Raw genomic sequence first — 24,889 nt, 5'->3', positions numbered from 1 at the left:
AAAACTCTACTTGATCAATTTTCAGGACACCTCTATTCTCTAAAGGCCTCTAAGCCCCCAACCAGAAGTGACCAATCTCCCCTGAGCTCAGACAGTCGTTTGTTTATACTCTTTGTATGTTAAAATGATTTGTGTATGTGTTGGTCTGTGTTCACTTGAACCATGTAGAGCTATATTTTATTTGCTTTTGTTTTCTTCTCTAAATAATAGCTTAGTGATTTGCAAAGAACAAGGCTCAATAGTTGTGTGTTGAGTGAATAAATTCATGACTGTTTTGATGGGGGAATGAAGACAGGAAGTACAAATTCTGAGTGAGCAGAACATGGCAGATGGATCAATCAATCCCACAGAGTTTGAAGTAACCGTATATAAATCCTCAGAAAGGAAAAGTGTGGCAACTCCTTTAATTTGCCACGTAATTCTTGAAGAGGATTAAGATGTATCGATGTGTTGTTATCTTTGTTCTCTTTACATATAGATAAGTATTTTTGTCTTATTGAGTGTTACTGGAATGCTGAACCTATCTTTCTGAATTTTGCTCCACCATTTTCACATTGACAGTATGGCCTTTGATTTGGAGGGGATGATGAGCTCCATCTATTTGCTTTAGAAAATTAATTGTAACTGAAGAAAGTACAACCAATCACAAGGTTCACTTTGAGTTTTCTTCCCAAACACCTAGGTTAGAGCTGTGACATGTTTCTGAGTGTCACACCCTTTCCATGCTTGCCAGCATAATGGTTGCTCTGAACTACCCTGCTGAAGTCAGGAACAGTGCTGGGCACCTTGTGGCTACTCTGAAACCCTAGAATCACCATCGATATGACTTTTCTTCAGAATATCACAAAGGACCAGGTTCAAATACTGAGTTTGTGTACAACTTTAGGGAAGTTATTAAACCTCTTTATATGGAAAGTGGGGTGGTTACATCATCCTCGCTATATCATGGTGGAAATTTAGCTCAGTTCTTTTGGCACAAGAAGTGCTGGCTAAATGACTAGCTGGTTTCCACTCTTCCTTTTTCCCACCCAGGTCAACATAAGACTGTAGCCTGTCCTACACTAAGGCACTTAATAAAATACAGTTTTTCTAATAAATCTCTGATTTTAGTTTTTTAATGATTTTATTTTTTATTTCTTTATGATTTTACATATTTTTTGGGGGGAAAATGATATGAAAGTAAATTACAGTTAAATTTAAAAATACTGAGAAATAATCTTTTTTTTAACTTTTAAGGAAATAGCATCTTGGTTCTCAAAGTCTGTCGTAAAAAACACAATAAATCTTTGCAGTATGTAGTTTTGGGTAAATTTGAGAAATAGTGCAAAGAAAAGAATGAAAGAAAAACAATTTAAGAGTAAAAGGATGTGAGGGAGATCTGGCTGCGACATCTGTCACCCCATTGATCGCCAGGGTTGATTCGGCTGATCTGGCTGGCTAGGCGGGTGTCCCCTTCCTCCCTCACCGCTCCATGTGAGTCTCTCCCTCCCAGAAGCTGCGTGCACGGTCGAAGAGGACGACCATCCCCGATAGAGGAGGACCTTTTTCTGTCAAGGCCCTCCTCTGCTGCGTTCCCCTGCTAGAACCTCCAAACAAGCTCCTTAGAACCTCCAAACACGCTCTCAAGAGTAAAAGTCAAATGGCACAACTATAAAAACGGCAGCCTCTTACCATACCTAAATTAAGAATTGAGTGTTACTGGAATTTGCTAGAATTCAGAGTTTTGCTTCATCATTCAATTCTAAAATAAACTATGAGGATTCTGCAGATAAAAATCTGCCCACAAATTAACAATGCAGTGAGTGAGTGAGTTGGTTAAAAGGGGATTGCCAGTGAAAGACATTTACAGTGTAACAGTGTTTATATAAAATAACACTAACCATCCCAATGCACTTAGTACTGCAGAAACTTTCCAGAGTAAGGGATACAAGGTGGCTTGTTTCTAGTTGAACACACTAAACAGAGATCAAGGTGGCAAACTCAGTGGAGAGGGAAAACACTAACACTATGAAGAAACATTCATAGGGCTAAGCCTCCTGAAGATAATGTGAGAGGGAATGGAAGTAGAAGGACTATTTTGCATAGAGTGACTGGAGAAGGCTTCTGCAGAGGTGACATTTGAAAGGATTTGAAAGTTAAGGAGTTGGTCTGCAGAAAGCCAGAGGAAGGGAGGAAGGGCTGAAGAAACAGCAACTGCAAATGTCCTGAGGTAGGGACTAGTTGGTGTGTTCATGAGGCAGCAAAGAGGTCAGTGCAGTTGCAGCAGGGAGCAGATGGAAGGTCGGAGCTGGACAGACACAGGCTTTGGCTGTCTTTTGAGGAAAACAGACTCCATTCTAAGCGCCATGAGGCAGTTTTAAGCAGAGAAGGATGTGGTCCAACTCCTGTTTTAGAGGGTCCCCCTGGTTGCCATGAGAAAGAAGAATTATAAGGAATTTTCGTAAGGAAAGTCAGGAAGGCTAAACAATAGTGAGCAAGAGGAGGCTGATGCCATGCATAGAAGACAAGACATCACAACATGAAAGGTAGTCCAGTGCATTCAAATGAATGCAGCTTTTTTCATGTGGGGAAAAAATAGTTCCATGAAAGTCTCAAACTTTGCTTTTTTAGACCTAAGTTATATGAGAGGCTAATTATCAATAAATTGTATGATCCAAAGGACACATAAAAACAGCCACTGAGGCTTAGTGACCATGTAGGCTTCCTTGACAGCGTTGCAATTGAAGATTTCTGACATTTTCTTACCTCAGGGAGCCCTTCAATGAAAGAGTGGATATTTGCTGCCTTTGCAACTTCTTTTATCTCATCTAATGCACAACTCAGCTGTTATCACCATAGGCAATGTTTTCGGCAATGCTACAGTTGAAAAGCACAGGCTCTTGACAAACGATGGCTATTTGAGACTGGAGCCACTGAACATTCAATTCTTTTGCATCTATACCATCAAATAGCTGCCAAAAGCAGAGTGGAGAATGGCATGTTACCATCTGACAACTGTATCATGTTACAGCTCACCGTATTCAAACGTATACAAATCATAACAAGAAGGCTAGGAATTCAAGCTATTTCAAAGTATACTGTTACCCGAGGAAGACTCATAAATCATGTGTAGAGGCAAATTGCACATAATTCACCGAAATGCCATCTCCAAACTTACCTGACGTTTCTAGAAACGACCACATATTTCAGAGACCTGCCCAAAGTCTGGTGTAAACCCTGTCCTCTGTCTTGAGGTCACAAGGAAAATGATCAACATATTCCTTCAGTGTAACCAGACTCTTTATTGAAGCCCAATGAGAGTGGTGTAGAATGATGGAGGAGTCTGCTTGTAGAGATGGTCATTTTGCACTAGTTAAGTGTATTCACAGACTTGTTTTCAATTTTTTTTCAGTACCAGAGATTGAACTCAGGGTTTTGTGCGTGCTAGGCAAGCACTCTACTACTGAGCTACACCTCCAGCTCCACATGGGCACAGACAAACATTCACCTGGTATCTGATGAACATGCCTAGTACTTGATGACTAACTCTTCAGGTACCAATGAAATAGTGCAAGACAAAACACTTGCTCTCATGTAGCTTATATTCTAGCAGACGGAGATAGGCAATAAACACACTAACAAGTAACTCAATAAACTCAGAAGAGAAAGGGCCATGAAGATGGAGCAAGATGACAGACAGTGACTGAATGAAGTAGTCGCTATCCATCATGAAAGACTTTGCTGGTTTATTTTAACCATTGGAGGGTTTCAAGGAGGGAGTGTGCTAAATTAGGTGCAAGTAGATGAATGTGGATGAATGTTATCTAGTTCAAGGGAGCCATTTTAGACAACTGTTTTGTAAATTGTAACTTGAGAGAGAATGAGGATAAGAATGATAATCTTTGATTTTCAGGGACCTACAAAGTTTTGTAGGAGGTAGGACAAGAAACTGTGTTTGTGTGTGTGCGCATGTGTGTGCATGTCTGGAGAGAGAGAGAGAGAGAGAGAGAGAGAGAGAGAGAAAGAAGATGGGGAAGATGGATATAGTTAAATAAATGCAAGGTAAGAAAAACAATCAAATAGTCCTTGGGTTCAAAGGAGGAAAAGGTTACATGTTTTAGAGATCACATATATAACTAAAAACGGTTGATTCAGATAAACCTTAAATATGCACAGGTTTTGACAGCTGGGGATGGCCACTGAGAACAGTGGAAACTTGATCAAGGAGGAGGAGAAAGGTATGATCCTTGCCTTAGACCAGAGCAATATAAAGAGCCCTGATTATGGGTGTGGAAGACGTTAGGTCTATTCCAACATTCTAAAACAATTTCATGGCTTTTAAGATCAAAATTTCTGCTGCCAGAATGGTTGAAGAATCTTCAGGCCATTGTATTTAACTTCAAAGAACTACCCATCATTTTTTGTTATTGGCTTGCTTGTTTTTGTATTTAAGGGTTGGGATAGAGATTTTTCTTTTTGAATTCTGCATTGTTGGCTATACCCAAAACACTGAGGAATGCTTAAGTCCAGTGAATGTTTCAGAACAGTACCCAGATTAGATGGATTTAAGTGCATTCTTACTACTACTTGTCCTTTCACAGGGTCATAAAATCTCTGCAGAAGTTACACTGAGGTGCTTTTTCCACACCCACTGCTCCCAACAAATGCGACCCTCTTCCCTTTCTCAATCCTGAGGGACAAGCTGTGAAGGATGAGAACATCTGGGCAACGTGGGTAGAAGAAAGAAACTTCTTGGAATTCTAAATTCCGTTCACATGTGGCCTGTGAAAGGAAGTTGATGGTGTTTAGAGGGGTGACTTGAAAAGGCTGTGACTCCAGGGAGCACACTGGCTAAGCACTTTCTGGAGATTGTATTTCCATAAACATTTTAATTTTAAGTATCATATTCATCTCTGTAGAGCTGCTTATTCAATGGTGGTTTTCATATCCTTTGTTTGTGTTTTTATATCCATTTCTTGTTATCTTCATTACTGGTCTTTACCAAACTCCTGAAGCTTTAGCTTCCTTTGGCTTGGCTACACAGACATGACTGATTCTGCCTGTTTTGCACACTGGCTATTTGACCAGCTACTCTGAATAAATATATCTTTAAAAAATGTTTTTAAGTGAAATTAGCCAGGCTCAGAAGACCAAAAATCGCATGTTCTCCCTCATATGCGGATTATCGACCCAAAACAAATACAATAATATTATTGGACATGGGTCACCCACTAAGGGGAGAAAACACACCAGAGAAATAGGAAACCTAAAACTTGAATGTGGTTGATGTGCTTGCTCCCTGCTGAGGAGTGAAGAAAGTAATTTTAACCTGGCAGAGGCCACTATGGGAAGGGGACCAGGAAGTCGTGAAGAGATCTGGTAGAAATGAACCAATGTGGATTGCAATACACATATGTGTGGAAGCAATGCTAGGAATCTCTCTGTATAGCTATCTTTATCTCAAACTAGCAAAAGCGATGTGTCTTTCTTATTATCATTTATGTTTTCTCTTTAACAAAATCGGAGAAGAGGATGGAGCAGGTTCTGCCCAAAATAGGGGGGAGGTGGCACAAACAATGTATACACATGAAAGTAAGTATAAAAATGGTAAAATGAAAGGAGAAAATAAAAAAAAAATTTTGGTTTGTGTTTTTCAGAACTTTACTGTTTAATTCAGTAGAAACTGGTCATCAATGAATTATATGCACAAATGTCATTTGTAAATTGGACTATGTTTTACATTTAATGTGCATTATATCTTGAGTTCTGATTTATTTTCATTTTCAATTGATCATTATTGGGCAATGACACTTGTCTAAAAGCTTAGTTTTCTATATGTCAATCTCTTTAGTGATTATGACTTGTTTAAACCAAAGACTTTCCAGAACTACCACTAAATAATGATTACTTTTCCCTTTATATTTTTAGTTCATAGGATCTTAAGTTCTTCTGAAATTCACACTTGCCCCAATTGATTTTTTGGTGTGTGGTGTTGGTGACCGAACCCAGGACTTACCTTGCTAAGCACATGATCTATTACTAAGCTGTGTCTCTAGTTTCCTCCAATGCCATGTTAAGTATTATTAATTTTTGTTGCCAGTGTAAACATTAGGGGTAGGTGTATGTGTGTGTGTTGGGGGTGGTGTGTTTGTGGTGGTAATCATGGTTGAATTTTCAAACAGATTGTTTACTGTCAGGTTTAATAGTCAGGTTTAATATTCTCAGCTTAGCTTACAGATACCAGGCAGAAGAAGAAGAAGAAAGTATTTGATGATATTATTCTGTTGTAAAAAGAATGAAATGTTAAGCTAGATTAAGAGTTCTAGAAACAGAAGAAAGTATCTGGTAAGATACAGGTGAAATGTAGGTGTGGTGTAGCTTATTTTCAGCTTACTCAGTGTTTTCCATTTTGCCCTCTGCAACATTTGAATATGACTTGCACAAAACAGTGAAAAATAAAATGAAATTATTTTTTGGTATTTTCTGGTGCCTTTCAGAAAGACATAGATAGTATAGGAAACTCTTAAACTTTGGTACACTTTAAAGTTTATTCCTACTATTTTTAATCGTATTTCTCTTGGAAAATATAAATCATGCATAAAAGGAGAGAGAAAAACGTGATGTACTGGCATTGCCTCATGGCTATTGCCTCATTTTACTACTTGTCGATAATTGTGTTTGACCATATTTTAATTTTTAAAATCAGAGGAAGTGATATTTAGAAGTATTTGGTTATTGAATAAAATAAGGCTTAAATAAGTTAATTTGATAGTCTTTATAAGAAATATCCATATATTCTATGCCATAGATATAGTATTTATTTATTTATGTGTTGCATTGCTGAACTCAGGGTCTCTGGGTACTAGGCAAGTGCTCTACCACCGAGCTATATCCCTAGCCTCTACACATATAGTTGTACAGGTCATGAGTAATTTGTTACATACTCAATTCCTCTATCGTAATTTTAGAAAGAAATAAAATTAGCAGTACTAAGATTAAAAAAAGGTTCTTATATCCTTTACTTTCCAGAAGACAAGTATGAAATCTTACTTAGACTGTGATACATCCTTGTGCATTATTTTTTTTTAAATTTCAATATCTTTTTATTTCTGTTGTTAACAATGCATGTTCCTTTCAATAACTGTGTATCTCTACTGATATTATGTTATCTAAATATATAATCTATTATTAAAATTCTAGAATGCAAGAAATATATAATTTTCAAGGTAAACTTTAAGGATATACCTAATAGTATATACTATTTTTAAAATTTAAAGTGTTTAGAAAGGTCTTGAAATTGATCATATACTTAACATATAGCACTATTACTGAGAAGCTTGTTTTGAAATTATTTAATTCTTCATTATTTCTCTTTAAATATTCACAAGCTTTAAGAGTTTGTAGTAAATGGTGTGTGTCAATTTAATATAGTTCCCTTTTAATTTCTTAAGTCTGCAGAGACTCATGAAAAACAGTGTCTGAAGCAATAGATATTATTTACTTTACATATTAACAGAGAAAAAAATGAATAAAATCTAATGAAAATATTCATCTGAGGGCAAAACTTTAAGTTTTAACTGTTGTTGTCTAAATATATTTCAATACACAATCAATCTTTTGTTGAAGATAATTCTCCTGACATTAAGCACTTAAGCTGAAAGCATATATTTTTGATATAAAAATATTTTAGCAATAGAGGTGAAAATCTGACTAAGACAAAGACCCCTGACTTTCTTGATAGTCTTAAAATTCTTTTATACAAACTTATGTTACCAGAGGACTCTTTTGCAGTGTTTACTAGTATTGCTTTCCTTAATAAGTGGACACTTAAAACCACAGTTGTGCTTACTGTTTTTTTCCCTTTTTCACTGTAGCTGTCTATGGTTGGTTTCTTTTCCAGATTTGGCTTTGGAATGTTCACTTGCCAACACAAGAGTTTCTCCCCTGGTCATGGTCTGTATGAAATTCCAGTTAAAAACTCTTATCAAAAGATGAATTTGAATCTTAGATCCATTTTAAAGCAGTAGTGCTTTAAAAGTAAAGGAGAAAGTAGGCACAAGCATACAATCTTTCAGCCCAGTTAGAATCACTAATGCAAAAAGGCCCAACAATAGGTATCACTTTTCCAGCTTTCTAGCATGTGCTCTGTACACAAAAACAACCTTTGGAGCCTGGGTAATCTTAAAAATTCCTCTTCTGATCGGAGACACATATCAGAGATTCCAAGTAGTGAGTGTAAAACTTTGTAGCCACCTTGATACAGGTGGTTTGTTTGGAGATTTGACAAAGAATGCAAGTGACAATAGGAAGAATGATCTCCAGTAGTGAGATCTGAATTGACACAGTAGATACGATGTTGGTTTCTTCTTCTTCTTCTTTTTCTTTTTGCATATAATGTAGTTAGGACAGACAACTGAAGTTAAGTGATTGATTATCTGCCTCGTGTGCTACACGATTAGAAAGCAAAGCAGGGGATTGTACTTACTTAAGGTTCCCCAAACAAAATCTGACTAAAATATACTTTAGCTAAGCCGGGGAGAAGAGCTTTGATCTTCCAGGTTTGCTATAGATTGCAATCTCAGTATCAACACGTGTTCATCATAAAATGGTAAGCGGGCAAAGTGCTTTTTGAACAAGTACAGAATAGTCACAGAATTGTGGCATATCACATAGCCAAAGCTAAATAGTTTCCTTTTGTATTGTATTTCTTTTAGATATGAAAGTACTGTATTGGACAGTGCTTCCCAATAAGAGCTAAAGGTATAATTCAGCTGCAACGGGCAAGTCTCACTGGCGATATTTAAACACTAGGCAGTAAAGGACGTCCCAGAACCCAATTGCTTGCTTGCTGTGCTGGATCTCAGCAAGGTAAACATGTCTGGGCTCCTCATGAATTCCTCCCTCTGTGAGACCTAACAAAAGGTGGATGTTGCAATCTCTTCAGTGACTTTGACCTCAGATGCTGAATCTTGTTGGTTTTACAAAGATCAAACGCTGTATAAAATATAAAAACAACCAGTTTACAGGGATGTCTCATACTAAAGTTATTGCAGTCATCAGCTCTGGGCTGTTAAGGCATTTTTAGTGCTAATACTTACAGAAATATTTTAAAGTAAACATACTTGCTATCCAGTTATAAAGAAAACATTTCTGTTGAAGTAACACACTAAGGTTCATTTAAAAAAATTATTAGCATAAATTCATTGCATAAAGGATTTCATTGTGATATTTACATACAAGCATGCAATGTAGTTTGAGCAAATTCACCCAATCTATTTTACTCTTTTCTTATTCTTTCCCTCCACTCCTACCCGCTTTTAATGGTTTTCAGTGGGTTTTGCCATACTACTTTCATACTATCATGTTCTCAATCATATTCACTCCCCATCACCTTCTCCTTTCCCTGTTCCCCTGCAGGTCTCCCTTTTACAATCATGTCATAGTAATCATTATTTATTTTTAGGTCTAGATTCAGCATAGGAGTGAAAATATGTGGTATTTGTCTTTCTGAGCTTGGCTTATCTCAATCAACATCATGACCTCTAGTTCTACCCATTTTTCTGCAAACAACATAATTTCGGTCTTCTTTATGGCTGAATAATATTCCGATGTATTTATGTACTGCACTTTCTTTATCCATTCACTGGTTGTTGAGCACACAGCCTGATTCCACAACTTGACTGTTGTGAATAGCACTGCTATACTCATGGGTGTGCAGGTTTTCTTTTCTTTCTTTCTTCTTTTTTTTTTTGCCTGTTTGTTTGTCTCTTTTGTTTTGTTTTGACACAAAGTCTTGGTCTTGCTTTGTAGCCTGGGCTGGCCTCAAACTTGAGATCTTCTTGCATTAGCAAGTTACTAATAATACATTTATAATACTAGTATCAATCTATAATTGCTTATATATCTCCTTCATGCCTATAAATAGAGTATAAGAAACATTTCACAGTTCAGAAATGATTGTCACATTGAAACCTTAAAGCACAAATATGTAAAACAGGAATTAAATAAGCCTGAAAGTTAACTTCCATAGCTCTCACAATTTTAAATTGTTCATGGAAGAAGAAATCTTACCTATAGTAGTCTATCCTTACCTGATACTGAGTCCATAGCAAAATCTTTGGGCTGGCTAGGGTTGAGGGAGAGGATATGGAGCCACAGAAGTCGGGGAAGGAGCAGCCCAGCATCTTCAGGTGTTTGGCCTCTTCTTCCTTAGTTAATGGCTTCTCTAACGTGGTCATTGCCACTGAATCCTCACTGCACAGATCCTTTCAAGCATGTCTGAGAAATGGGGAGATCTTGTCACTTATCATTATTGTTAAAGTAAAACTGGAATTTTAAAAAGATCCTTTCAGATAGGAGCAACACAAAAAAGCATAGAAATGAATAATCCTAGTTTTAAAACAGTTGATCTAAACAGGGATAACCTTCACAGTTACTGGTTGAATGGATTTATCTCCCCTGAGCCCTGTTCCTGTAACCAGTTTGTAGACTTTCACTGGCTTATCCTAAGAGGAAGTTTAGTGGCTCTGAAGCCAGTGTACTGGTACCAATCCAAACTCCACCATTTACTTACTGCTAAGTGACATTGAGAATTTTACTTAACTTCTGTGTGCTTCTGTTTCCTTATTGGTCAAGAGGAGATAAAAATATCTGAATCTTATAAGGTTGTTGTAAGAATTAAATGCATACATAATCTACAGTGCGTACGTGGAGTATGCGGCCTGAAGCATAGGAAGTGCTAAACAAGGTTTCTTTGTTATTCCTCTCATGGCATGAAAGTGAATGGGTCACTTTCTGTTAGCATAGAAGTTCTCACACTTCTGTAGAATGACATTAGATCAGAAGACTCGATTACATTGTTCAAAGACCCCTGCTTAGTAAGTTTCACTCTCTCATTGGAAGGCAGAGCATCTTTCTTCCCAGAGTGATTTCCAGGCACATCCTCTTTTCCCCGACATCCCGACACAGCCCACAGACCCCCTTCCCACTCTAAGTCCTTTCTGCTTCAGATGGGAGGAAGAAAACAAAGCATGGGAAATTTATTTAGTCCTTTGGCTCTTATAAAATGTTTTCATATCCATGATACAATCTGGTCACCTAGGAGAAAAGTAGAGCAGGAACACTTACTACCTAACAAAGGAAGAAACTCCAGTCCAGAAAAAAATAATGCAATTGGCCCAGTATCAAACAACTTCTGGGTTAGAATATGAACCTCCTGGTTCACTGTAAGTCTTCCCACCTCCCCCATGCTCCTTCTAGTGCAAAGTTGGCTTGATGGCCTTTCCCTGCATGGTGGGGTTTGTTACCACCTGTCCCTATCTTAGAATTGTCACAGGCCCTAGATATCAACTCTCCCTTGGTTCCTTATCCTGTCCTCCTTCTTCTTGATAATCTCTGAGGAGGAAAGAGGCAGAAGTTGGTTAGCTGTCATGGCAGTAAAAAGGGAAAGAAACCTTTCCCGTTTTCTTTGCGTTGGTTTACAAAGGCTACTTTCCTAATTATAATGATCACATGCACAGTTCTTTCATGTCTCCAGACCAAAAATGGTGGTGGTGACCTAGTATGCTTCTTTCAATCCCTTATTATTTCAAAGGCATCAGCTATCTGTTAATATTCACTGAAAGCCCACCTATGTTGGTCTTTGGGCTGATGACCAAATCTAATATTGAAAGTCTAATATGATTTTCTGTCAAGAATTGTGTTTAGATTTCAGGAAGACTAAGCCACAACACATGGGCTGTCTGGCTCTGCTTCCTGGTAGTGTTAAAAGCTGTGGCTTTTAATATATGGTCATGTTTTGATCTTCTCTTACCTATTTGCTGTACATGTAGCTTTCTTACCAATGTGTACCACAAAGAAGGAAGTAAGTCATAGAAATAGAGGAAGGACCCTCAGTGGAGAATGGAGAGTTACAAAAACCTCTGCCAGGCATCAGTGGTTTCTGGACAATATTGTAAATGGCAAATCAGCCAGAACCTAGCCTAATGCAAAATAAGACAGGAGAGAATAATCTTCTTTTGTATTTCTATAACTATACATTCATAGTGAATTGACAAATTGAGTGTTGCTGGTCTAAACAAAGGGAGAAGGGAGTCTTTTCCTCCCCATATGTGTGTGAGAGCCTAGACAAGAGGTTTTCTAACTACCCCTAGTCCCTAACTGCAAAGCAGCAGAATTAAAATGTTAGATTCCTATTTAAATGCTCATTTCAGAGAAATTTCTACAATAATAGCGATGACAGGAGACAGCTTTTATCATGAACCATGCACTGTGCCTTTTGTAAAGAGGCTTTTCCTATAAACAGCGCTGTTGGTAAACTAATGTGGACACATTAAGAAAGTCTACTCTGAAAACTCCCTTTGTGCTTCTCAATTTCTAAGCATGCTATCATTTCTGAAAGAGAGATGGCTTATCTGTGCTGTAGATACAAACCTCAAAAATATATTTACATTTTATTGGGCAAATCATTCATTTTTTATTTTTAGCAATAAATTAATATGTGACTTCCCCAATTTTTACACAATTTTAGGAAAGATTTTAGAAGTGGCCAAAATAATTTCATAAGGTTTTATGCAGGTATGGAGAAAAACCTGGGATTTAGTTCCTGTGTTTATGTTTTGTTAAATGTGATCCTCAGATCTTATACCTTGGAATAATCTATGATGTTTGATGGAAATGCAGATTCCTGACAGATATCAGATATATGAACCAGACTTTGTGGGGTGAGCCTTAAGTGTCTGCATTTTTAACCAGCTCTGAGATTGGTGAATTGAGAAACCATTGGTTAGGGGACTGGCATAAAGTGCTTTTACTTTAAAATAATTAGTTTTAAATCTTACTAAGACACGAATAGGAGGGAATTTTCTTCGTAAGCCTCTTCCATTCAGTTAGTTGGTTAGAAAGAAATCTGTCAGTCTAGATTCTGGAAAGCATAGTCTTGTAGGCCAGGTATAGTTTAACATGTCTAAAAAGACACTGGTATGACATATTCATAGTAGTAGGGCACACACTGGAGCTTTGGTGTTGGAGACAATTCTTATCTATTTACATTATGTGCAGTGCTGCAACTTAATTACTAGAGAATCTCTTTTTGTCCCTTCTACAACAGTATGGGCATCCTTACTTTGTCTGTATTCTATTTGAATATTACCTCATACAGCTCTTGTTCCCATGGAAGCATCATGGATACTATTTATTGATTATTGCTCTTAGGTTAATGGTCTTGCATATGTTCTGACAGCTAAATGCTCATGTCTCTAGATGAAACTTTAATGAGTTCAGGAAGGATGGCAGGCAAGCAGGGGGAGGGATTTTATCTTGAGACCTTTTTATTCTCATATTTTAGGGCCACAAAATAATCTAAGCAACTCATCTGTTGGGTTTATATTAAGCATCAGCCATGTCTGGATATTCAAATGTTTGGAAAACTAAGAAAGGATTATTTTTAAAAAAGATTTTGCACAAAGGTTTAGCTACAGAAGTAGTTATAATAATAGTAAATGTCTACTCAACAAAGCTGCTCACATCTGGAGTCATGAACTTGAATTTGTTCAAGTTAACTCACCTCTTTGAGTCTTAATTTTTTTCCATCTGTAAAATCATAATATTTCAGAGAATTTGCATGACAAATCCTTAATACTAAGTAAAAACTTAATCAAGGTTTGTGGTTACAGTGATCATTATAAGTAATAGCCTCTTGGGAGGCTCTTTCAGGATACATCCTATCTAGTATCATTGGCTAACATGAAAGTGATTGGTGCTAAGATGGTGGCTGAGTGAGACCCTCCAGTAATTGTCTCCTCGCAGAAACACCAATTTGCACCAGCATTCATGCACCAAACTTCCTAAGAGCTATTGAAATCATCATCTAAAGGTTGGAGATACCTGCACACCCACGTTTATTGCAGCTTTGTTTACAATAGCCAAACTGTGAAATTAACTGAGATGAAATTAACAACCAAAGAAAGGATGAAGAAAATATGATGTTTGTCTATATGTATGTATATATACACATGGAATATTATTCAGCCTCAAAGAAAAATGATAGTATGTCATTTGCAGGAAAGTGAGTATAACTGGAGATCATCACACTGGGTGAGATAAACCAAGCTCAAAAAGGCCAGATGTCACATGTTCTCTCTCATTTGTGGAACCCAGACATAAAATGATGATGACGATGGGACATGAATATAGAAGGGGGACTGTCGAGGGGAGGGGAATCAGAGGGAGAAGGAAGAAGGAAATGCAAGGATACTGAGTAGTGAAAAGGATGGAAGTACACTGCATATATACATATGAAAATGGCATAATGAAACCCACCAAACACTGTTTGGAAGACGGGAGAAGAGGGACAGGAGAATGGAAACATAATGGAGAGGATGAATTTGTTCATCCCCTGTACACATGTGCACTGTACACATGTACACTGTGCATGTGCATGAAACCCCCTTGAATTATTAATGTATGCTAATATAAAAATAAAATTTAAAAAACGCTTTTGAAATCAGGTGAGAGATCACCCTGTTTGCTTTTGGTATAATTAATCCAAAAGGAGTATTAAAGAAGGCAGGAAGGAAAGAATTGCCCACCTCCCCTCCCCCAACTCCACACGGCCTTGTGAGGATGGAGGCACCTCCCACTTGGGGGAAGGAAAGAAGGAGAGAGAATTCAGTCTAGGCCTTAGACTGAAATCCAGGACCAGGTTGGCCATAGTGAAAGCCAAGGTGGGGCAAGGTCTAGGGAGCATCACCACTAGCTGTGCCATGGTTCACCCTAAACTATGCAGGTCCTCGTGACTGTGAGACTCAGATATAACCCAACTTAGACTCTATCCAGGTGACTCAAGGTCTCTTCTTAACCAGCACTGCCCAATCTCAGGCAGCATTGGCTGGGGGTAGGACAGCATAGTAAGCACATGCCTTTGCCCTGGCACTTGGTGCAGGGCTACTAGTGAAACCTAAGGCTGAGTAGATCCTAATGGCCCCATCCCCGGCCTGCCTGTAGACAGAGCCTCTGTGTAGCTCCAGTGCCAGGAAAAGATATGTGACCCAACCTGTCAGACTTCTTGTTCATCTGGCATCACCTGTGGCTGGCTGCAGAAGTCTTGGGTCATGAGTCTAGCTTAGCAATGGGCATCCTATAGCAGTGTGGGCCTTGGTCCTATCCAGTGTTGTGCTGCTAGTCTTGTCACCTATGGGCTCATGTGGTGAGTAGACTCCTGCAGCCTGGCCATAGGCCAGTAACTGTGGATGAGGCATCTGGGCCTACCCTGGCTATAGGGAGAGGCTTGTGGGACAGATTACTCATTCTGGGTACTCTCATGTTTCTTTCTGAAAAACACATCAACAGTATATTTGGTACAAACCTGATTATCACAGGCCAGTGAGAGTGGGGATGGGCTGGGTCCAGGAAATATTGATCATTGGGTACTATATTACAGTTGGAGAGGAACAAGAAGTTCTGCTGTGCTATTGCATGATAAGGTAACGATAGATAATACTTATGTACTGTATATTTTTTAAAGGGTAGAAGAAATGATTTGGGAAAATTTCTCCATTGAAAATGATAGTTTGTGGAAATATATGTGTTTACCCAACAGAAACATTACACAATGTATCATGTATGGAAACGTCACATGGTACCCCATTAAAATGTACAATTTTATTTATCAGTTAAAAATCTTATAAAAGAAGGCAGTTGACTTGATTTTGAGGTGTCATTCTTTAACTGAGAAAATTCTTTACTTAGTTTTCACCTAAACAAACCTCAGTGTGTGGAAGTAGATTCCCAATTGCATACACTAGGTTATAGACCTAGTATTCCTGCCAAGGTAACTGGTATTAGATGTCTGGATGCAGAAGGGAAGAAAAACAAAAAGAAAAATCTGAAAAATAGGGATAGTGTGATTGACTCTACAGGCAGATTTCTGGGAATGACTGGATTGCTTAATTATGTACCATTCCAAATTTTGTCCTTTATTCAATTTAACTTATTTCTACTATTTTTGCGTATGGTGGGGATTGAACCCAAGGTCTTGTACATGGTAGGTAAACATTCTACCACTGAGCTACACACACCTTCATTTCTGACTCAGCTATTTATCAATGAATATTTATTGTATGCCTGTTAAATGCCATGCCAACCTCTTGTTTTTGGCTTTTAGGAAACATTAATGAATAAGATAGGCTAAGACCCACTCTCAGCCTATGACTAAATAATACAGAAACAAAAAGATAGTCTTATATCATAAGTTCTATAAGCAAAATAAGACATGGTAATGGGAAAGATGGAGGGAGAGTGTGGGACCACTCTGGGTCATCAGTGTCGGGGTGTAAGCTTAGGAGTAGAAGCTTAGCAAAAACCTGGGGAATAACCATTCCAGGCAGAGGGAAGAGAAAGTAGAAAGACATGGAGATAGGTTGTTCCAGGGACAGAAACCCTAAGCCTGGGGCTGATGGGAAGTTCACAAAGGAGGTAGAGAGATGATGTTGAAAAGGAAGGCACAAGCTCCATCATGAAGGGCTTGTAGGTCATGGTAAGGAATTTTGCTTCACTCAAATTTCAAGAGGAATTGGTTACAGTGTTTAATGAATAGATGCAGTTGGATTTGTGCTTTAGAAGATCAGCCTGACTTCAGTGTGGAGAATGGATTATAGGAAAGCAAGAGTGGACAAAGGGACATCAGTGGGAAAGTAAGGGGAGTGGTCCAGTCAAGACAGGTGGAGGCTTAAATGAGGATGAAATAGGTGGAGAGGGTGAGAAGAACTTTAGAGTTGGAGCTTTCAGGACTTGGTGGTTATGTGGTTGGTGAGATTAAGAGAGAAAAGAGGGGCAATTCCTTAATTCTTGGGTTGAACAACAGCATGGATGATGGCTGGTGTTGTTAAGAATGGTGCTCTAGAGATTTAAGAAAGGTTGAAACTTTAGAAACTTTGGGGGAAGGGAGGCTTTGGAGAGAAAAACAATTGAATTCTGTTTTGGACACATTAAGATATTATTAGACATCAAAGTAGAGGTGTCTAGTAGGTAGCTGGGTGAGAGTCCAATGTTCAGGGTCAGAGTTGGAAATGTACAAAAAAGAGTTATCATACCTAGGTGGTACTTAAACTGTCAGACTGGAAGAGATCACCAATGAGTACAAAAATGAAAGGTCTGAGAACTCTAAAGTCCTCTCACAAACAAAACCAGCAGAAAACCAGAAGCCAGTACAGGCAATAGAGGAGGTAAAGCCAATGGCAAAGGAGAAAAACCTAGAGAAACCTGGAGAGGAAAATGTTTCTCAGTAGCTGTCAAATGCTACTGAGAGGTCAAGTTAGAGGACACTAGAGAACTGAGAATTAGATGGCTGAGTTTGGGTGGGTGAGATGGAAGTCAGTGATGACTTTGATAATGAGTCTTTAATGGTCTTGTGGGAAATAAGGCTTGACTGGAGACAGTTTGGAGAAGTTAAGGTGAGGTGTAGACAGCAACAATAGACAATGACTTGGAATTTAGCTACAAATAATAGCGCTATCGGAAATAGGGAAGATGGGGATTTATGGTCATGGGAAAGAGTTCTTTTTCTTAAGATAGGTGACTAAAAAACAAAGTGTAGTGACAGAGAAGTTGATAAGAAGAAATAAAATTTCTTCTGTGTGAGTTTAAAAAATCATTGGATGTCCTACACTAGTATGACTGTTTAATTGACTTGCTTTCTGCTAATCCCTGGGGATTTAAGAAGGCTAGAAAGTTTAGAGCATCATGAGGACAGCACTTAAGTTTCAAGCAATTATTTGCAATCAAACTTTTAGAATACAATGAATTTTAAGCTGGGAGTGCCAAGCTTAAGATCCAAGGGAAAACTGGCTAATTTAATGGGGGCCTGTGTACTGAGGAAGTCAATTTATGTGATTCTGGAATTTATTCCTTATTCATCTGCATAATTAGTCTATGTAATCAGAATGATACCCAAGGCTAGATGCCAATATTGTGTTTTATGGATTCACAGATTCTATACTGCACAGTTTTAGAGACTAGCAGAACAAAAGAGATCAGGGACCCTGTGCTGTTCTTGTGAAATTTTCAAGACACTATTCCATTTTACAAGCAAATCTGCCTGTAGGAAACTGGTAAGTGCTGTACCTGCTAACCTGTTCAAATTTAAAAGTGAGGTAACATTTAGGAATACTGGGTTGGTGAACTATGGATTGTTTTCTGATTAGTGCCTAGCAGAAGAAACTTCCCAAGAACCCAGTTAATTCTTAATAAAGACATTTTCATATGAATAGAAGCTAAAAATTACCCCACGTTATTCTGAAATTACTTCACTTCAAATTATTTTTGGCCACTTCCTCAAATCAAACATATCTTCAAAGTAGAAATACATGCCACCAATAAGGATATGCAAGAGACTGTCAAGAGATGTGGGAGGCAACAGCCAAGGAGGAGGTCCCAATGTTTCACTAGATGGCAGCATCCTGGAATAGGGGTAATCTCCCATGCCATCATTTGGGAGACTGATCCTTGCTCTGCAGTGCATGTTTTAGTGAGCATACTTTAAAAAATGTAACATTATTTTATGAGTCAAATATTGTATAGATTTTCTCTAGCTCTAAAGTTTATCAATGCCATCTATGATATAAAGTTGCAACATTTCTAACATTTTAGATTTAGGAAGCTCAGAATGAATACTCCAAATTTGCCTATTTTCAGTAGGTATATTTAGGTTTTTCTATGATCTAAAGAAACACATAACTGTGAGGAGATTTCCAAAATATAAACTCCAATTAATGCTTTGGGAAGAAGCAGCCTTGTTGGTAACAATTGTCAATTTCAAATGTAACTTTTTGAAGGGAAACACTAACTGTTTTTTGGAGTGCTTGCTTAGAAAAGAATTTGACCTTATTGATTTGTAGTGAGCACGTAGGCTAGCCAGTTAGCTAAATTTAGTATAGCTAGGACAGAAGGGCTTCAGAAAACTCCATATGACTTCCCTGTGACCTTAAAGAGTGGAGAAAAGGGAAAAGCAGGACAGACCAAAATGAGGACACTACTAGGGACAGAGCATGCATGACCCATTAGGAGGTTGCAAGCACAGCCAGCCAGAATGCTGCTTTCTGCAAACCTAGTTAGCATAGAGATTGAGCAATGCTCTAGAGAAAATGGACAAAAACTAGACCACATCACTCTGGCAACACTCTCTTGGAAACCCTCTCCGTTCTGGGGGCTCTACTCTTTGCTATTTTTCTATCGCAGTAAACTCTACTGCTTTGCATACTCTTGTCCATTATTTTCATTCTTTGAATTTGGAAGACAAAGACCCCAGACTCAGACAGAGCAAGTCTGGTAACAGTAGCAATATCTAATAAAGCCATCTCCACACTGGGAGTTCCACAAAATCTCCCAAACTCCTCCAGGAGTGTACACCAAGGCACATTTTGCTCTTATGTTCCTATATTCTAGTAAACTGATCATTTGGGAGTTTAACTCAGATTATTTGTGTTATGTCAGTATCAGTAATTCACCAGCTATTCTGTACTTCTTCTAGATATTAAATAGCAACAAATAGTTAGTTTGATTTCACCATTACACAATTAAACATATATCAAAACATCACATTACAATCCATAAATACATAACATACGCAAATATCATTTGTCAATAAAAAAGAAAGCACATATATAGTTAAATGTTTCAAGCATGCTTTTCCCACATATGTGATTAATGTGATAATCCTCTATAGATTAGACATCTTTCCGAATGATATGTACTTGGGCTTATGTATTTGCATAACTTAAGTAAACATGCCCTCTGATGTCATTTGTCCAGCTTGAACTAAATAAACTCCAAATCGAAACTTTGCCACACAGACAAAATACACAAAGGTGTGGCTGAACGCATAGCAACTTCCAATGATCTGTGCTTTCTTCAAGGTATTTCTGAAATATACAATTTACCAAATAATGGGGTATAAGTTATGTAAGGTCAATTTAATAAATTTAGAGTGATGAATATAGAGGACTTCAAAATGTTATAATTTAGTAGATATACATCCTTTCTAAGGATTAAAGAGAAAGCGATTTTTAAAAAAATTACTGAGACTTATAATAGAAAAGACAGTTGTTATGGTGATTTACAACTATATATTCTATATACTCTATAGCTTAGTGTAACAAAGTTGCTTTGTTACACTTTGTTAATTTCAAATGAATGGACAATGTTGTGAAAGAATAGCTAATGCAAGAGTTCAAGAGATTTGGTTTAGTGGTATGTAGAAATATCCTCTAATTTTCTTTCAGAATCTTACATTCAGAGAATAAATAGTGAGAATTAAAGGGCTGTTCCAACCTCAAGATGTTTGTAACAGATTACAAAGCTATCTCTCTGATAAAGAAATACAAAGAGAGTCACTGAATCAATGTGATAAGGAGGGCTGGTTCAGTGAGTGCATTTATTGTGTATATATAATTGAGTTTTAATGTCAGAGATGAGCACTCTTATTTTCTTTCTTGGCTATGCTATTTCTTTGATCTTCTTTCGGGACAATAAGACAAATGTGCACACTTAGTAAGAGACAATGAATGGTAGCATGGAAGACCTACAATATATATTCTAGTTGTGCTTGCCCTTGGTTCTTGTTCATTTCCTCTTGGTGAAGTCATGTGAGAAATCATGATATGCTATTCTTAGGAAGTACAATGGCTGGCAGATCACTGGAGTGGCTCAGGAGCACTTTCCAGGACAGAGCAGAGTAATGGAGTCAGTTTGAATCTACGATCACCTGTGTTGGGTCTGAAGAATCTCTTCATACATTTGCTCAAAGGCTTTTTCTCTTGTTAATGACACCATGGTATGTATGTTCTCCACAGCTTCAGTTGCTATCTTATAAATAGCACTTGATATGTGATATCATCTTTTACATATTTTGTTTGTTAATTTTTAAAATTACCAATCTTTATTTACAGTGCACAAGCAACTCACGTGTGTGTGTATGTTTGTGTGTGTGCGTATGTGTGCATGTGCACGTGTGTGTGTGTGTGTGCATGTGTGGTGCTGGGGACCAAACCCAGAGCCTTGCACATGCTAAGCAGGTGCTCTACCACTGAGCTGCATCCTCAAGACTTCATTCATGTTATAATACTCTGCCACTAAAATAACATTAGACAGTAATAAGTTGAAACCACTTTATGAAGAAAGACACAAAGGAACCCTGATAGTTCTTATCAGGAAAGGGTACTGAATTTTGTCAAATGCTTTTCTACATCTATTGAGATGATCATGTGATTTTTACCCTTCACTCTGTTAAGGCAATGTGTCACATTTATTGACTTGTGAATGTTGAACCATCCTTGTATCCTAAGAATAAATTGCCACTTGGATATCAATGTGATGTCAAATACAGTATTTTGAGATTTTATTGAAGATTTTTGCATCTACATTCATCAGGGATATTGGCCTTTAGTTTTCTTTTATAGTGTCTGTCTTGCTTTGGTATCCATATAATACTGGCTTCAAAAAATGGTAAGGGAAAAAAAATGGAAAGGTCAAGGGTCAGGCAAACCAGATTACACTGAGTCATGTATTGGCATGCCTACTCAAGAGTACTCGTGATATTTATACTGTGCCAGGTGTAATCCAGTCACTATGGTACACTCCTTAAGTGATATGAAAATCATTCTTATATTCAGAGGATGTTCAGCACAATGTGGTGAAGAGCTTTGAAACCTTGTCATGAGAGGAGCAGCTTCAAGACTTGGGATATACTGTCCACCACTGAGATATACTGGGATATACTGCCCATCACTGAAATATACTGGGATATACTGTCCACCACTGAGATATACTGGGATATACTGCCCATCACTGAAATATACTGGGATATACTGTCCACCACTGAGATATACTGGGATATACTGTCCACCACTGAGATATACTGGGATATACTGCCCACCACTGAGATATACCGGGATATACTGCCCATAGAAGATTCAGTGGTTATATGATGCAGCTTCTGAAAGGTGGTCATGAAAAATAGGTTTTGGAGCTCTACCAAGATGAAAATCAAGAAGAGTAGGATAGGAAGGCACCAAAAACAACTAAAAACACTCAAAACATCAAAATTCAAAACACCATAATTGCCTACTATCCAAGGCTATCTAAGTTTGGGCACTTGGGAAAGTAATGTTACTGCCAGCCATGGAAGGGAAGGGAAGGATAGAAGATAGATGAGCAGTGTAACAAAGCATGCCTTCTTGGGGTGAATGAAGTGTTGGGTCAAATGACATCTCTTTCAATTCAAGATGCTATGATTCTGCAACAGTGTTTTTCCAAATCTCCAATTCAATGGTTATTTTATGAATATGGTTGATCATGAGAAGCTTAAACATGCCAAGGATTTTTCCCAGTAACCATACAAATAGTTCATTTCAATCAGCATATTGATGGTCCTTGTCTCTAGAAGCTTGCTTTACCATCAATATGAGTGCATTGCCTTGTGTTCAGAAACTGCTAAGTTTCCTGTTGATTTTGAAAAATAAAATATGCAGAAGAATTGCTCAAGAAAATTTATTCAGAAGAGAATGAGGAATCAGTATGTTAGAAAACTCCCCTATGATAGGTAACAGTAATAATGGCTGACATATTAAACGCTTACTGTCCTCTATACACCATTTTAGGTGTTTTGCACATGGTAATTCAGCTTTGTGTAATACAAAGATCCATAAATGGTCATTGTTATTATTCTTCTCACTTTACAGAGGAGAAAACTATAGTTGACAAAGGTTGACATAACTTGCTCAGGTCACACACTTAGTGATTAAAAATAGAATGTAACTCAGCCAATTTGATGCCAGATTCCCTGCTCTAAATTGCAGAACCTGTGGTTGTTGCATATCTACACCCCATTCCACACCATTCAATATGTGTTTCAATATGTATATACTACATAAATGGTGCCTTTATCTAAGAGATGAGGTTAAGGCATCATAAAGATGGGACTCTGATGACTTTAAAAAATTTGTGATGGTAATAACAGCCATCATTTTACCTTCCCAGCATGCTTCAGTTCTTGTTTATCCTTGTTAGTAAATCTAGTCACTGCTGCGGTTTCTATCATTCGTGTGAGAGGAAGCACCTAAGCAATACTCAGAGTCAAGAGTGTTATCTCCCATCCATATATGAAGGAAATGATAACTGTCAGCCCATGTTAGTTGCATTTTGAGTGAAGACATCAATTCTTCAGACATATTTAATCAGACATATTTAGAGAAAGAAATCAGTTAACTTTAAATTTATAAGAATTCCTCCTATCATTTCCTATAAAATAAAATAGGCTTTTTTTTCTAAGACTTTATACTTAGAGATTGTTTTTAAAATGTTCTAAACTATGGAAAACATTGTTTCATTTTTTTCTACCTTATGTTCCATATTGAATTGAGACATCCACACGAACTGGAGTTTAGTGCAATACAACAGGGCAGAAGACTGTAAAGATATACAATAGAAAGAAATTATCAGAAATTAAATATGATCTGCCTAAAAAGACTTATGTTGTTCTGTCTGGATGCTTTCTTTATATAATTCTGTAAGATTTTACTCCCCAATCCAAGTTAAGAGTATTGGAAGTTGAAATTATAGAGTTTCTTTTGTCTTCCCTATATAGTGTGCACACACACGTATATATCCGTTCATAGCCACATCCCACCTCTTCAACTCTGACTTATAAACTACTGAAGAGAAAGCTGATGATCGAAAGTAGAAGAATCATAGTTGCTGTTAAAAAAATCTAAAAAAAGAGTCAGTCTTCAGTTAAGCATTTTTCACTGTTTACTATTGGGAATTTTATGGGAAAATAAATATTTTAATAATACCATGAAAGTGCCAGTTTTATATACAGGCATAACAGACACATACTTAAAGCGTAAGTGCTCGGAAAAGATGACTTACATATTTGAATTATCTAGGAAGGTTTTGCATATTGTATTTCATGGATAGCAATAAGGAAGAAAATGCTGTATCTATATATTTATTAAAACTGAATCTGATTCTAAGGTCAATTGTTAATTTCTATTTTAATAATTTTTGCCTTATGAAATCCATAAAAACAAGATTTAAAAAATATTTTAGGTATATTTACTTTATATATGAATTCTTTATCAGTGAAGTTGTAATCATGCAAGGACTATACTCAAGTCATCTGAGCTCATACTCAGTAAATGCTTTTGCTGGAAGGTAAGAGTTGATATGAAAAGGAGACCAACATGGAGAAGAAAGAGGACAGAAGGGAAGGTAGACTACAAGAGAGCCAGAGTACAAGAAAAATAAAAAATAAATGTAAGTAACCATAATTTTAATACTACAGTTGTATTATTACATAAAAGCACTCAAAGAATAGCCAACATTTACTGAGCACCAAATAAGCACCTTGCCTTTACTATCTTATCTAATCTCATAACAATGCTAGGTGATAGATACCATTACTATTCCAGGAGTATTGATGAAGAAACAGGACTAGAGATGCAAAATAGCTTGCCCACAGTTGGGCAAGGAGGGTAAAGAGCTTTTTTTTCCTCTGATACCCTATCACTACTGCGTATGTAGGGATGATGCTTATAAACAAGAACATTCTCTTTCACAGTCAAAATCAGAAAATTAAGGTAGGCATTGTGGTTCATGTCTATAATCCCAGCACTAGGGAGAGAGAAGCAGGAGGATCACAAGTTTTGAAGTCTCCTAGGCTACACTACAAGACCCTGCCTCAAACAAAACAAAACAAAACAAAACAACCAAAAAAACTGAAAATCAAACTAAAAGAGAAAAAAAATTAAAGTAAAAAAACCATTTGAAACATGACTGCCATTACTCTTAGACCTCATTCAAATTTTGTCATTTGTCTCAATCTTGTGTTCTAGCAAAAGGATGTCCAATTCACCAT

At 37.4% G+C, this 24,889-nt stretch overlaps 1 protein-coding gene across 1 annotated transcript in view; it reads right to left on the bottom strand.

Moving 5' to 3' along the window:
• Abcb5 (ATP binding cassette subfamily B member 5) overlaps positions 1 to 24,889 on the bottom strand; it is a 103,835-nt gene that overhangs the window by 4,258 nt on the left and 74,688 nt on the right. The window contains 10 exon segments of the mRNA XM_074057934.1: positions 2,746 to 2,813; positions 2,816 to 2,951; positions 4,564 to 4,761; positions 7,829 to 7,874; positions 7,876 to 7,934; positions 18,937 to 18,957; positions 19,751 to 19,895; positions 20,738 to 20,838; positions 23,003 to 23,154; positions 23,157 to 23,191. Of these exon segments, the coding sequence (XP_073914035.1) occupies positions 2,746 to 2,813; positions 2,816 to 2,951; positions 4,564 to 4,761; positions 7,829 to 7,874; positions 7,876 to 7,934; positions 18,937 to 18,957; positions 19,751 to 19,895; positions 20,738 to 20,838; positions 23,003 to 23,154; positions 23,157 to 23,191 (961 nt within the window).

The sequence above is a fragment of the Castor canadensis genome, chromosome 2 (assembly GCF_047511655.1).
Source record: "Castor canadensis chromosome 2, mCasCan1.hap1v2, whole genome shotgun sequence".
In the NCBI taxonomy this organism is placed as follows: domain Eukaryota; kingdom Metazoa; phylum Chordata; class Mammalia; order Rodentia; family Castoridae; genus Castor; species Castor canadensis.
This window is presented reverse-complemented; position numbering and strand designations above follow the sequence as displayed.